Source organism: Nelumbo lutea, chromosome 1 (genome assembly GCF_056320005.1).
Source record: "Nelumbo lutea isolate HS-2025 chromosome 1, American lotus-T2T, whole genome shotgun sequence".
Taxonomy (NCBI): domain Eukaryota; kingdom Viridiplantae; phylum Streptophyta; class Magnoliopsida; order Proteales; family Nelumbonaceae; genus Nelumbo; species Nelumbo lutea.
The window spans coordinates 127,566,199-127,582,369 of record NC_142684.1 but is presented as its reverse complement, the minus strand read 5'-3'; the positions used below and the strand labels follow the sequence as shown (position 1 = coordinate 127,582,369).

The 16,171-nt window shown below is 33.6% G+C and overlaps 1 protein-coding gene and 1 long non-coding RNA gene across 2 annotated transcripts; one reads left to right on the top strand and one right to left on the bottom strand.

Moving 5' to 3' along the window:
* Window positions 1-1,777: 1,777 nt before the first annotated feature.
* LOC148877449 (uncharacterized) lies at window positions 1,778-4,896 on the bottom strand. The gene is made up of 4 exons (XR_016094929.1): window positions 4,601-4,896; window positions 3,248-3,376; window positions 2,290-2,427; window positions 1,778-2,079 (listed from the first exon to the last, which is right to left on the bottom strand). It is a non-coding gene; the product is annotated as an uncharacterized LOC148877449 (long non-coding RNA).
* A 7,160-nt stretch (window positions 4,897-12,056) lies between these two features.
* On the top strand, window positions 12,057-14,324 carry LOC148877448 (pathogen-related protein-like). Its single transcript, XM_088965583.1, has 4 exons — window positions 12,057-12,328; window positions 12,588-12,720; window positions 12,874-13,172; window positions 13,956-14,324. Exons 1-4 carry the CDS (start codon window positions 12,176-12,178, stop codon window positions 14,130-14,132), a joined length of 762 nt encoding a protein of 253 aa, XP_088821709.1. The 5' UTR covers window positions 12,057-12,175; the 3' UTR covers window positions 14,133-14,324.
* Window positions 14,325-16,171: the final 1,847 nt, after the last annotated feature.

Here is a 16,171-nt window from a genome sequence, read left to right as displayed (position 1 = left end):
GACATTGGAGCTTGTCATGCATCATCAATATGCAAATTTGAATATTGTGCATGATTGCACTGTACAGTGTGTGGTTCAGTATGGTATGCTGTTATTCAGCCCCAACATTTCAAGGGATGTAGTGGATCCTGATCCTGGCCTCTAAGAATTTAGAATTGATTTCATTAACTGTTACAACCCCAGATAGCAATTCATATATTTTTTTATAACAACTCATATTATTAACGTGAACTTTTTGCAAACTATCATTGCTTTGGCTGCAGTGAATACAAGCAATGGTGCTTTTAGATTTGTCTAGGTGTTTGAATCTTTATCACACAAGTCGGATTAGAATTGGTTAGATTTCAGGATACTAGGAACTACTTCCCTCTGTCATTGATTGTTTGAGTGTTCCTATTTGTACATTTTGAAGTCAACATACTGTTTTATACTTCCATTGGATTTAGTGCTCTCTTTTGGCTGTTCTTTCACTTCAAGGCATTTGTTCGACTGAAGTTGTACCAACTTATTGCTGGCTAATTCAACAGAGAATAACAGGCCCCATGATCCTTTGTGACCTAGTGACCAGGACAACTGACTGGATCCCGGTTTTTTTTATGGTTTTGATCATTAAATCCAGCCATCGAACCATTCAACCTATGGCCTAGACAACTGTTTGGTTTGGTTATCAGGTTCAGGTTCTAGACATTACATGTGATGAATGAGTATGTTTGTATCTGTCCTATCCGTATACCTTAAGTCTTAACATCTGGGTCTTGCCCCCCCCCCCCCTAGAATTTGCAACCTAAGTGTTCTTTAAAAGAGGAACTCTGTTCCAAATTGGGCTTGAGTGATACAAAATCCAATTTAATCTGGAGAAAAATGTTTCCATACATGATACATTCAGTATCCCAGTGCTGGAAGAATCCAGTATGAGACCATCTGTTCTATTAATTCCCATCGTAAAATTTAATTTCAATACTGAAAACGTCTAAAAAAAGATGGAAATAAGGCTTCCAAAATTTGGTTCGTTGTTTCAATTACTGCTTTATATTGCAATGCTAATCAGCTAGCAGTATGAATTTTTTTATAAAATACTGATTTTAATGATAATCTTTCTAATTTTTTGTTGAATATTTATATATAAAATTATTTTGTTGAATACATGTAACCCCCAAGTTAAAGGCCATGTTCTTTTTTCGGAAACATATTTACCTGGGTAAATGCACTTACCACTTACCTGGGTAGGTGCATTTACCCATGTTTTTTTTTTGTTTGATTTACCTATGTAAATGAAGTACTTTATTTTCCCATGTTCTTTTGCAACACCCACTTTACTGGGTAAATTATTATTTTTGCATCTCTTTCCAATTTTACCCTTTGGCCCAAATCCATGTTTTTTTGGACATGAACTTGAAAACCATGTCACAAAGTCTTAAATGCCCCTAAAATTTTTGGAAATAAACCATGCTGCCTCTTCTTTTAAACCTAATTTGAGCTAATTCAAAATTTTCCTCTAGAACGATAAAAGAAAACACCATCTACCGTTATTTTGGGCTCAACTTTTGGGCATTTAAGACTTGTCATAATTTCTGGTTTTCTTTATAAAAATCATACTAGTTCTGGTTATTTAATGAACCATTGAAGGTTCAAAAATAACAAATAGCAAAGGAGAGTTTAAAATGTCAATGCTTATAAGATCATGCCAATCCTTTGACCTTCAAAATCACAGTTATGAAATTCACAAATGGGCATATACAACAAATGAAGAAAAAAATAATGTGAGGACACGAAGCACTTGCAACATAAGTTTCTCTGCTACTTCCTGTAATGAAAGAAGTGAAGATTTGTGGTTCCCGGTTTTTCCGGTAAGTTAAAATACAAATTCAAGAGTACGGTAAGGTAATAAATAATACATTGGTATCAAACGTTTCAAGTTCTAACAACAACACACTCTATCTATAAAAAGAAAACAAACAGCACGCTTTTGGAATACCCAAGTATGGAGGATAAAAATCTCAACAGCAACTCACAAAGGCATTCTTCACTTTCTTCTATCAACAGTCGCTATCATGCTCCAATCCCGGTTGTGCGCTTATCCTGTAAATGCACAAGACACAGGCCTAATAGGCCTTAGACGCATGGTTAAAGAATCCCCGCTTAGCCCATAGCTAATCATTGTTTCAAGGCAGGTCATTTTGGTGAAAAAATTTACAGCCTCCCAAGCCAGGTAGGAAAAAACGAATTGCCAAGGTTAAGAGCAGGGCCAAAAATAAATCACAGAATTTACAATAAATTAGAATCGCAGACCTTGGTACAAACATAAAAATATAATGGACCTCAGGATTCTTTCCAAGAACTGCCTCGACTGAACCACCCTCATCCAATGGCACAGGCTCTGTTAACCCCCATTTTTATGTTCTGAGCTTCTCTCTGCCACAAGCTTTTCTGCATGAACAAACTCAACTGAATCATTTCCTTTTCATTAAAAAAAAATAAGGGAATTTAAGTTCAAATGATAAAGATAAACTACAATTATCTTTAGCAGCATTCCTTGTTCCTTATGAGACAAGAACCTAGATGTTTACATAAAGATGGAGATTTCTTGCTCCTAACTTATCAGAACCAGACAATCACCTATCTGCAAACCTCACGTGGGGCTAAAGCAGAATGTAAATTGAAACCAGAAAATTTTTTTACCAGCTCAAACTACAATACATGTTAGGGAAAATTCTGTTGTCTCTCCTTAACTTTGGCTAATAGTAACAAATTCTCCTTCTGTACTTTAATTTTATAATAATTTTGACTTTCTTATCATTTTATCATCAAACAACAATCAACAAGAAAAATTCATTAATGATTTAAAGTAGAAGATACAACAAGTAGTTGTGAACAAGGAGCATGCCCAATACAAGGCAAGCCACCCAACCCATATTACTATGACTTTTCTTTTCATTTTCAAATTGGATAATCTGCTCAAAGTCCCAGGGTTTGGGAAGAGAAAGACAACGAAAAAAAATAAAGGAAACAAAATTTTTAAGGTAATAGCAGTTGCACCATTTAAGTAGCTTGACAAAATGCTTTTAACCTTCTACTAAATCCCTAAGGTGGTATAAGCATGTTTAGTATTTCCAAAATAACTTGTTATTCTCCCCATAAACTCAGTACACAAAATGGTGAAACCACAGACCTAGATTATAGTCCATAGAATAGAACAATTGGTAGCATAGATGGCTAAAGAAAAAAAAAAGTGTATGAATTCACATACCTGATCATCATTTAATTTCCATCTTAAGGTCTTCAAACGCTGAGGCTCATCCTCATCCCAAGAAAGATGGACTTTACTTTGTTGTAGTGCACGTGTATGGAAATCTAACCCTTGATAGTTTGTTGGTGTCTGAAGAAAATGGGATAAATAAGTGATGTGCCCAACAAATAAACATCCTTAACCATTTATCATAGTTCACAGAAATCTAACATCCTAATGTTAAAGCTTTAGGATATACCGCAAAGATGTTAGGAATTTTCTTTTTATCAGTAACTGAAGATGTTAGGAAATTTATGAACTGGAAATTGAAGATATTTCAACTGAAGCCATATACTTTGGCTAAAAACAAAGTTCTTTTTTTCTCTTTTTGCCTTACGTAGGCAAAAATTCCTGAGAAGACGCTTCTTAGATTGGGAACAAAGAAGGTGTATCTTACAATGGATTGGCAAAAATCCCTAAGAAGATAACATTGTCCAAACACCCATGGCCATTACAATGAACTGCTAAGCTTAAGAATGTTTATCCATGAAACTGACCAAATACTATAATCATCATGCCTTTTGAGTCAACATTTTTAAACCAGAGTCCAAAAGCTTCTGAAACATTTATAATTACAGTATGTTGGTTAGCATATACAACTCATGCCTGTTAGCAATGATCAGTGTACTGCAATTATTACCATTTCAAAAAATAATAAAGCCTTTGAACGAACCCAAATAAATATCAAATTCAGATACAAACCCAAATAAGGAACAGATAGCCTAATTTGTTCCCTTTTGACCTTCTCACTGATACTAAGACAAGAATTGCAAAATGGGAAAACTTCAAATAACTATATAATTACAAATTACACGAGATCACTAAAACACCGAATATAAAAGGTTAGCTCACACTTAACAATGTAGAGAACTCCTTTTGACTCCAAAAAAAAGGATATTCAAAACAAGAACTAGCTGAAGCGAATCGAATCAGTCTAGATCTACATCATATCCCCGCCATTAACACATACAGGGCCGAAAAAAAAAACCAGAAAAGTTGGTATAGTCCACACAAACATAAAAGAGAGCACATTATACACCTTCTCCAGCTAAAAGAAATAAAGCTACTACAGAACACGAATGAAACACACCGAACTACACTAGATCCGCCTCAGGATCCCATGCAACTATAAGATTTCGACCTCTTCGTCTAATAAGTGAGAAAACCCTAAGATCTTCAGCTCAGAACCAATAAAACAAACATGAATAGCTAAAACTCAAGCACTGAGAATCTCAGCATGATCTAGCTGACAAAGATGAAATTAGACAACATTGTATTGCAAGATCTGCTGAACTAGCCCAAAAAACCAAGTACCTTGCTTCTTCGGAGAAAAATCGCCATGAATCTAAAAGAATTAGTGCGTCCTTCGCCTTCTCTCTTTCCATGAAGAGAGGAAGACGTTGGGCGTCGGTGAAGAGAATACGAGCCGAAGAGGAGGAGAAATGCAGAGCCGAGAGGTGAGAGAGGAGAAACGCAGAGCCGAGATCTGGGAAAAAAAGTCAAAGACAAACTCTATCTTGTGGGGGCAATTTTGAGATTTTCCTTTTTATCTATTTACCCTCCACTTGGAAAACCAATATACCCGAGTGTCGCAAGGGTATCGATTACCCGCGAAACTGATACCCAGTAAAATTAAATTGGTCAATGGGATTGACCAATTTTCCCCCTTCACTTTATGAAAAACGAACATGGCCTAAATGAAATTTATATTATTTTAATCATTGTTTTAAATTGTTTAAGCCTTAAGGCACACTACCCTCACAACTTTGATGTAATGCCTAGGCCCTTGTCAAAAAGAGGCATATGCCTCAAACCTCGAGGCATGAGGCATAAAGGTGTAAGCCTTGACTGTGGGTGATTTTAATACAGATATATATTTAATGAAAAGACAATAGGGCAAATTAATTAAGTTTTATTAGTTTCTGTTATTTTTTTGGGGGAATTCTATGCATAAAAAAAAAATGAGTAGGGATGCAACTTTGGCAGGCCAAACCCAATCCCATATCAATCCAACCTGTAATTTTATATGGGTTAGGCTTAGATTTTTAGTTTTATATGTATATATAGACACATACTTGCATGCATAAGTGCATACATGCATTTTTTTTTTATTTTGTACACCATACATGTTTTCATACATATAGACTATATAGGCATACATTTATATCAAATTTTAGTGTGGGTTGATTAACCAACCTAAGCCTGACCTAGGCCTGAGCCCAATTCCAAGTGCATCAAATTTTAATGCAGGCTAAGCCTAGGTTGGACTATTCGGGCTTGACCTCAAGCTTGGGCCTTACTCCTAATTTTTAGGGTTGGGCCTGGATTGACCTTAAACATGCTCCAGCCTATCAAATCGAGACCGGTCTTCTCAACCCGAGCCTAGCCCGCATTATGCACTCAGGTTGGGCTTGGGCCTAGACCAAGCTCGAGTTGGCCAATGAACCCACTCTAAAATTATGTGTATATATGCATTTATGTAAATTTGTATACATGTATATATATATATGTAAATACGTATGCAACTATATATGTATATAGGTAAATATATATGCAAAATTTACGTGTGTGTATGTATAGTTGGGTTGGATTTGAGCTACCTGCATGTTAGGCCTGGGCCTAGCCCAAAAAAAAACTTTTTAGGCCTGAGCCCAGCCCGAGGTCCGAAAATTCAAGTATAACCTGTATAAAATTTTGAATTGGGTCGGTTGGGCCTGGATTGACCTTAAACATGCTCCAGCCTATCAAATCGAGACCGGTCTTCTCAACCCGAGCCTAGCCCGCACTATGCACTCAGGTTGGGCTTGGGCCTAGACCAAGCTCGAGTTGGCCAATGAACCCACTCTAAAATTATGTGTATATATGCATTTATGTAAATTTGTATACATGTATATATATATATGTAAATACGTATGCAACTATATATGTATATAGGTAAATATATATGCAAAATTTACGTGTGTGTATGTATAGTTGGGTTGGATTTGAGCTACCTGCATGTTAGGCCTGGGCCTAGCCCAAAAAAAAACTTTTTAGGCCTGAGCCCAGCCCGAGGTCCGAAAATTCAAGTATAACCTGTATAAAATTTTGAATTGGGTCGGTTGGGCTAGGGCCGCCCAAGTTGCACCCCTAATTTTAACAACTAGCATAATATTGAAGATAGTCTAGTGATGAATAATTATATCTCTAATTTGGAAGGCATGGGTTCAAGTCCTTCTAATAGCTTGTGGATTAACATTTTTTAATTTGTATTATAATAACAGGGGAATAAATGGCAAGATTTAAAAATCCACGATTAACGACATTAATGGTGGTAAGTGGCAACTGATGGGCAATTTGAAATTTGAAAGCTAAAGGACCACAATTAATGGGGCATAAAAATGAGAAAAGGCACATGGGAATTAATGGGCTAGATGGTACAATTAATAAGCACTTATATTTGAATTCCAAAAAAAAAAAAAGAAAATATGATTTTGATACGAATAGACATGGGATGAATAGTGTAAACCCAATGTCTAATTTGATGATAAAAAGTACCAAAATAAATGAAAATAATAATGAATATTTTAAAAACTGATTTGGAGGCCGAACTGTTTTTGTCTTAGGGATGAAAATTTTATGGGAATTTTTGGATATTCAATCCGTTCTGACTCTAATAGGATCTATTTATCAAAACCTATAGGGTTTGGAATGGGTTATATATATGTGGGAAATAAAATATGTGGTATGATATAATATATTATATAAAATAATTTATAACAGACAATATATTAAAAGAAATTAATTAAGTAGAAGTCAGGAGGAACTCCATGGCCTATGGTTAACTCACAAGTTTGGGGATCTGGTTAGGTTCAAGTAAGCAATACTTTTAGGTGAGTTACTTGTTTATGAAATTTATATTTTTATTAGTTAATTTTAAAATTTTATTGGCATAATTATTATTAAATTTAACTGAATTTTAAATTAATATAATTAGGATTTAAGATTGCAAAATACAAAATGTTATCCATTTGTCTAAATTCAAATTAATACTCAATTAGTTTGGGCAAGTTTAAGTTCAATCCAATTTTTGTTTATGCATTTTAATTTTTTATCAATTAATTTTAAAAATTTATTGATGTAATTATTTCTAAATTCAAATGGACTTTAAATTAATGTTACTAGGATTTGGGATCGCAATTTTGTAAATGTTATCTATTTCTCTGTAAATGTTATCAGTAAAAATAGGAAAGTTTCTACTAAATTAATACCAAATTAACAAAAAATATATACTAAAATTAATTTTTTGTTAATTAATTACTGTTAATACTAAATTAACAAAAAACCAAACAGTTAAAACAATAAAATCTACTAAATTAACACCAAATTAATATATATATATATAATAATATATAATAATTAAATTTCTGTTAATTAATTATTGTTGACAGTCAAAAGATTCTATTGAAAATTTAATTTTTGTTAACTAATATTCATATTCATTTCTATTAATTACTGTTTGCAACTAACGGAAAATCTGAATATTTTAATGATTATTGATTAATTTATTCTTAATATATATTTACTGTTAATACAGTAATGAACAAAAATTGGATACACAAACCCAATAAAAGCTGGCCCTCATTTAGACAATTAAGTGATTGCATGCCTCTTCATTTTACGGTAATGATTATGTGTATGCCTCATTTGTAGAATTTGAGGATGTGCACAGATCCAATCAATGGTCGGTGACATGATACCGAAGTCATTAGATCATAGATCCAATCAATGACTTGATAGACGCCCATTTTAAAAGTTAAAAGTAAGCCAAATAGTCCGGCAATAGAATAAAGGCATTTTTTTTGAGAACTTAATTCTTAATACAGACTTGGTCCCCATTTAAGCTATACCACCATTCCCACACACTAGAATCTGTAGTGGGACTTTTAGGTGGTGTTTGATAAATCTGAAATTTTAGATCTGAAAAGTATGTTAGAAAGATATATATTGTCCAAATCTGAAAAAAAAAAAAAAGTATATGTGGTTTTTTACTTTCTAGAGGATCTGAATTCATAAGTTTGTGTTTTTCCATCAACCCTTTATTATTTGGAATTCACAAATTTTACTATTTTACCCCTACAACATACTATTTGAAAATGTTGAGTTCAATTTGCATTATCTCATAAAAAATAATTTTCAACATCAAATAATATTGAAACAATACAAATAAAAATAATAAATTAAAAATTAAAAACTACTAATTAATAAATGAAATGATTAAAATTTAAAAAATAATTAATGGCTATAAAATTATTAAAATAATTAATAATTTACACAAATAAAAATTAAAAATATTTTTTAAAAATTAATGAAATAATTAAAAATTACTAGTTAATAAAAATAATTAATAATTAATAAATAACTCAAGTAAAATTAATAAAAAGTAATTAATGTTAACAAAAATATTAAAATAAATAATAATTAATACAGAACCCAAAGATCTAAGATACCAAGTGTAGTCCAAATATACAATATGAAGACAAGTCCTGAAATGTTAAGGACTTGCTATTTGACAGAAAACATGGCTCTTGATGGAGCACGATGGAGTGATAGGATTTGTGTAGCTAACCCCAATAGTTGTGATTAAGATTGAGTCAAATTGTCTACATGACCCGGGAATCTTGAACTAGTTAAAGTTCTGGACAAAGTTGTGAAACAGAATTTTCTTGAAAAGATTGTAACGAGGTCACATAACTTGAACTCAATTAAAATTATCAAATCTTGCCTTGATATAGGAAATGAATCACTAATCTATTTGTTAGTCATGGAACTTAGCCTAAAAGTGCTCAATTTTTCTTTTTCTTCTTCTTCTTCTTCTTTTTTTTTTTTTTTTGGTAGTAACCCAAAATGGATATGGAGTAAATATAAGGTACACATGACTAACAAAGGTTGTGCTTTTCAAGTTAAAATTGTTGGATTAAAACTTATAACTTCAGAGATAGATACGAGACAATAAGTTGAATATTTATAATACAAAAAAAAAAAATCTTGTGTTGAACATTGTATCTTGGTTTAGCAGGGGATTGAAGATCCTCTCTTTGAAGGCTCCATTTGCTTTTAGGTAAGTTATTTATCCGGGTAAATGCATTTACCCAAGTGTTTCCCAGGAAAGGCTTACCCGAGTAAGTGCATTTACCCATATGTTTTTATTTCCCATGTAAATAAGACAATGACCATTTTAGCCATAAAAATCCAATATTAAAAGGGCAATTTTATCCCATTCAAGTATTGTCAACTTTTCCCCAAGTGAAAAACTTATTTACCCACCTAGGAGATGGATATCACTTACCTGATAAATAATACCTAGGAAAATAACTTTCCACCCTCTCAAAATCCAAAAAAAAAAAAGAAGTGTTATCTGATGGTATGGTTTTAGGGTAAAAGATAAGCATAGAATGTGTTCCATTCCCAGAGAATATGCTATAATGTCCCTAAAATATATGGTATTAAGATATGTTTTGCCATGTTAACATCAAAAGTGCTGAACTTGTTCAAATATTAGATAACACCAAAGATGCTCTATTTATTTAATCAAGACCTCGGGTATCATGAAGATATTATCTTTTTACTATTTGTTCATTTTGGTTGGCATCACAATTAGTTACACTTTCTTCTATTTATCTTTTGAATACCTAAACTGCTTAGTTCCGTTTATCAAATCTTCCATTATGTTGATAACTTTACTTCCATTCCTTAGATTTTTTTCATTTTTTTTCTGATGTCATAAATCCAACCCATAGTTTAGATTTTGTATGGCATCTTACAATTCTTTTCAACTTTTAGGTACATAATTATATCTTTATGATTTTTATGACACATCTTCATTTTAATGGTAAGCATCTTCTGATTATTTTGTGGCATTTGTGGGACAATATTGTCTTCTGTGTACATATTGGTTTTCAAGATATAACAGAAGCTCTTGGATTGGCAGCTGTTAAGGCAATTGTTGCTATCACTGCCATAATTGTTAGTGGGCGCTTCTTAATTTTTTGCATTAAGATATTACCTCTACATGAGTAAGGTTCATGGTTTTTTTTCTTATTTTGTATTTTTTAGTTATAACATGTTAGAATTATTGTTTGTATCCTTTGAATTAGAACGAACTAAAATATCATAGAAAATGAATTTTGAAAATCTTAGAACTGTGTCAAATGCTTTGAAGAAACATATCACACAATCGATATGTTTTTTTAAAGGAAACATATCACACAATTGTCCCAGTTTTCATTTTGTTTTGCAGATACAACCTGAACATTCACATTGTTCACAAAAGTTCTTCTGCAAGGATTTCGCTTACTGGAATTATCTACAAATATAGCAGCCATGATCCTTTCATCCATATGGTAGTTTGTTGAGATTTTCTTAATTTGAGTCCTATTCAAATATCTCGTGCATTGCACTGGCCATTCTACTAGTGCTTGATTAAAACTAACAGAAATAGTTTCTAAACTTAAAGTTTTTGTAGCAAAAAGAGAAAGCTGAAAACGTAAATCAAAACCTATCTTGGCATAGTATCTTCAGTATAAGAGAATCCGATTCAAAACAGGAGCGGAAACAAATGATAACCGATCCAAAGTAGGGGAGTAAAGATTTGGGGAAGAACGATTTTCACAGAATCTCATTTCTATTAGGGAAGAAGGTAAGGAGAAGGAAACTATTTTGGTAGGTTTCCTTTAGCTGTACGTAGGTACTGTTTAGTAAGTTCCCATTTATATCAAGATTTTGAATCCTTGCTATAAAGGATGTCATGGCTAATTAGGGATGGTTGATAGCCTTGCTTACTTGGCCTAATGAGAAGCTTGAATAGGGGAACGGGGAGAAGAGAGAGAGAGAAAATTAAGGAGAAAAGAGAATAAGGTGAAGGGAAGATCAGACGAATAGGTAGGCACCCAGTTGTAAGCACATTAGATAAACACTTTTAAATTTTTGACACCTATCCCTTGAAATACCCCCAACCTATCCTTGAAATACATGACCAAACCATGTTAAAGCCTTTAATGCATAACAATTACATCTTTAAAATGTAAATGCTTTTAACGTGATTGATTGAAATTTTGATGTAACATGATAAGCTCAAATATAGAAATCTAGTATTTGTTATTTAGATAATTAATACCTTCTTGAAGGTTGTGCACTAATAATGCTCTTTCCCTCCCACAAATTTTACCAGGAAAACACTTTCTCAATAAACTCACTTGATAAGTAAAAACAAACGATGCCTTAGTAAAAGACTTAAACCTCCCTTACTTTTCTCCAATGTCCAAAATAGTGAAACTTCTTTTTTTTTTTTTTTAAGACTAAAATTGGACTAGACCAGACCTCCCGTCATATACATATATGATATTATTAGATAAATACCTCCAATCCGTCAACAATTAATCCATCAAGATCCCACTCATATATGAGTAAAAATTGTTAAGTTTTTTTTTTCTTCTTTTCAGAAAACCGAATGTTACCCCTCTTTTCACACAACTTGAACTGTGATTTCTCACAATACCAGACGTTGAAAAAATGAATAGGATGTATCTCATGAACTGCAGGAGGATACAACACTACATGTCATCCTCTTCTACCCAACTGCATCTGGTTACGTGGAAGCATAGCCTTAGATTTATTGATGTGACGGCATCAAGATGTCGCTTTATCTTAATCGATACCACTTTGATTTTCTTGTTCTCTCTCTCTCTTGAAGAGGGTATTTTCAATTTCTAATGCTAATGCTACCCACCCATGGTTCGGATAAGAAAACCAAAGCTGGTCCATTCCTGCTCCATTACCTTTCCTATAAATGCCTCTCCTAGGCCTTGTTTTCATCTCCCCCTCTCTCTCTCTCTCTCTCTGTCTGTTATCATGTCTTCCTCAGAGGAAATTTCAGGTAGCACTATTGCAGATAAGTACCGATCTCACATGCATGGGGAAGCAGAAAAGAAAACAAAATGGAGACATGGTAGCCCTCCTACCTATGATCTGGTTAACCAAGTCTTCGAACAAGGCCGAACCAAGGTGGCCTAAGTGCACCCCATAAAAGTTTCCATCTATTGCTTGTTCTTGTTCTTCTTGTTGCATGTGGATCGATCATATAATTTCACTTGTCTGTTCTAATGTTTGCATCGTTAATTTATGCATTTTAGTTAAGGATTTGCTACAGTTTTTAATTCTTTGCCCCTCAATCTCATCTGTTTTTGGGGGGAGATAAAAGATAAAGATAAACCCATTATTAGTCATTCCCCTTCCCTTGTAATCATCTACTCTGGTTTTACAGGAATGGCCTAAAGGATCACTAGAGGAAACTGTACAAAATGCTATTAAGACATGGGAGATGGAGCTCTCTCATAAGACACAACTGCAAGACTTCAAAACCATAAATCCAGAGAAGTTCAAGTTGTTCGTCAACGGTGAGAGAACCCAAGCTGCTAAGTTTTTCTTCTTCTTCTTCTTCTTCTTCTTCTTCTTCTTCTTCTTCTTCTTCTTCTTCTTCTTCTTCTTCTTCTTCTTCTTCTCAATAAGCATTTCAAATTAATTAACAAAGCTTTTGAAACCTGTCGCAGGGAGAGAAGGAATATCGGGGGAAGAAACTCTAAGACTTGGGAGCTACAACGCACTGTTGAAGACTTCTCTTCCAGAGGAACTCCAATATTACAAGGCGGATGTGGAGAGCTTTGAGTCGTCTCACGACGTCTTCCGGACGGCTTTTCCTCGTGGGTTTGCGTGGGAGGTGCTGAACGTCTACTCCGGACCGCCTGTGATAGCTTTCAAGTTCAGACACTGGGGATTCATGGAAGGCCCTTTCAGAGGATATGCTCCAACTGGAAACAAGGTTGAGTTTTATGGGATGGGAGTTCTCAAGGTACGTACAAGCACTAAACAACTCTTAAAATGTTAACCATGCCTCCTTGGTTCATTTTAATGCATGCTTGACTCAGGCATTTTCTGGGTTGGCTCTGAGCATCTTGAATCTTGACCTACCCACGAGCTTGGATTTGGAGTTTAGGTTTGTGTGATCTAACCCATAACCAAGCGGATCGGTTTGTGCAAAGATTCGTTGGCATTTGGAAGTACTTCGGGTGTATAGCACCTGAAAACTCAACCTGCCCGAGATGGGAGCCTGATTATTCACACAACTCAAATGAATTTAACTGCTAGAAGAGGATGACTCGAGTCTGGTGGCACATGACATGACCGCTAGTTGCAGTCTGGGGCCTTTAACTTGCCACGTGGCATATGTTCAGAAAATTAGGACCACCATTGGTTGGGTCCAACCTAGCTAAGAGTAGAATTACGCCAAAACCTATCATGGTAAGATGGTTAATTTCAATTCTTCAACGTATTTGCTTCCAAAACCCAAGCTTCTAGATGTGACTTGTGAGCGAGGCTTCGAGATGATTCTTGGCAAAGTTAATCTTTAGTGGGACCCATGAATTGTGGGTCCTGATCTGCGATAGATGGCAAGTCATGGCCTCATGGGGAACCCAGACCAGAACTTGCCTACTGATACAAGTAATTTCGATCTTTCCCAAAGAGAGGTAATCCAGTGATTCGGAACTTGAAGAGTCCAGGTCAATATGAACCAATTGGTATTGACTTTATTGGTGTTAATACTTAAAACTACTTCCGTATCTGCTACACACAGGTTGATGAGACTCTCAGAGCTGAAGAGGTTGAGATCTATTACGACCCGGGAGAGCTGTTTGGAGGTCTGATGAAAAGACCAGTGGCCTCGGGTTCACAAGAACCACAACACAACCACCCTCCCTTGAATTCCTCCTCCTCTCAAGGCTGCCCTTTCTCAAAGGGTATACGTAATTGATCATTCACGTACGTAAACGTTTCTCTAATGGCATGTATGTTGTCATACTTAATTAATAATAGCATTGTCAGATATATATATATATATATATAGACTCCCCTCATTTGGTGGTTTATGTTTCCTCTATTCAAACAGATTGTCCATCAGATGTTGTATCCAACTAAATAATTAATTTCTTGTTTTGTGTGATAATATATATTCTATTTTTTCCTTTTCTTCTCTTTTTTTTATGTTATAAAAGCAAATGAATTAACCATGAAGTACAGAATAGACTCATAAGTTGGGCCTTCAGAAGTTCAGGACCCACAATTGGATTGGTCCCAAATAGGGCCCTCGGAGTGCTCAAATCCCGATAAGTGATGGAGAGTGAAATTCAGGTGTAATTTGGATGAATTAAGACTTTAACCAACAGAAAACATACGGAGTGCCAAAAAAAAAATACAGCTGCCTCTGCATAGAAAACCAGAATATTTCGTATATGTAAATGTTTAAATTGTTGAGGAGACCGGGCCCAAGCCCACATGACACATAACCCAGCCATCGAACCTTATCTCTTTATCAAGTTTCCCGCTTTAACTCAGTCTTTATCATTATGATTATCACCACTGTTATCCTTATCATTATTGTAATCTAATCTCTGCCAAGTGTACAGTTAGATTATAACCAAAACTCTTGTATTATATAAGTACAATGAAAGGCGGAAGCCCTAGTAAGTTTTCTCTCCAATTATTTCAGTTCTTTTATAAATCATAGGAAGATATTCTAGCTGACACATGCTGTGAGGTCAGTGTGACACGCACTCTGTGAGTAGATGCGATTTAAAAAAAGAAACAATCAACAAATAAAGGAGAGAGAGCAAGAGAAATGCACCATAAATAATTAGCTGGAGAATATACATCAGACTTGGACTAGATTAGAAATTGTAACAGCAACCACTATGAAGAGGGCAACAAGGTAAATTAAGGTTGTTGCAAGGGTCGAGCTACATGGGAGTAATTTTAGACCACGCAATAAAATATAGGCTTATGGGACCATCTTTCAACGTAATGAAATTTAGAGATACTATTAATTAAATATGCATGTGCATTCCACATGATACAACAATAATTTCAATATCTTTATTACAATTCATTAGAAAAGATAGTAATGAAAGCATTGTGTGATGGTGGTTTTAAAATAAAAACTGATAACTATTATAAGGAAGGGAATGTAATGTTGTTAAAAATAATAATTTATCTTTGTTTTAATAATTTATTAATTTAGTCATTTGGACTAATTATATTAATATTTTTTAACAAAAATAATAAATTATTTTAAATTACTTGATAAAATAATTATTTTTCCATATTATCTATTAATGTTCCATTTTATTTGTTTTACTTTATTAATGATTTAATGTTATAATTTTTTGTAAATGTTACTTAAATATTAGTAAATATATAAAGTTAGGTTGTAGTCATAATTAAATTAATCTATAGATTAACCTTTTTTAGTCATAATTAGATTAATCTAAGACTGAGCTCGAGGTTTAAGACTTCGGGTTGGAATTTGGTTGATCCTCGACCTGACCCAACCCCCTAAGTTACACCCCTAAGAGCAATGTGATATTTGTAATTAGACTAAACCAAACTTAGCACAAACCATGCATGCATTATTTTGGGGTTTTTAACTATTTTTAGATAAGAATCATTAATATTAATATTATTTTTTATTTATCTCATTTATTTTTGTTTAATATGATATATATATATATATATATATATATATAATGTTAGAGATGTGTACAATTGTTTTTATTCTCTATAATTTTTTATTTCTATTTATTTTAGTTTTTACTATATAATTATGACATCATATGTTGACCTATTTAACTTGAAAGAAAAAAGAATCTCATTTCTTGATAACTTTAAATTTTCTTTTCCATTTACATAATTAATTCTAAAAATAATTCTTGTTTATCCCACTTATCTTTGTCTAATATGATAAACTTAAAATATTTTAGATATATGGAACAAATAAATACAATATTTTAGATATAC

Coding starts and splice junctions, on each gene's coding strand:
- LOC148877448 (XM_088965583.1), top strand. CDS start 12,176: ATGTCTTCCTCAGAGGAAATTTCAGGTAGCACTATTGCAGATAAGTAC. Junction 12,329..12,587: donor TCGAACAAGGCCGAACCAAG/GTGGCCTAAGTG, acceptor CTGGTTTTACAG/GAATGGCCTAAAGGATCACT. Junction 13,173..13,955: donor ATGGGATGGGAGTTCTCAAG/GTACGTACAAGC, acceptor TGCTACACACAG/GTTGATGAGACTCTCAGAGC.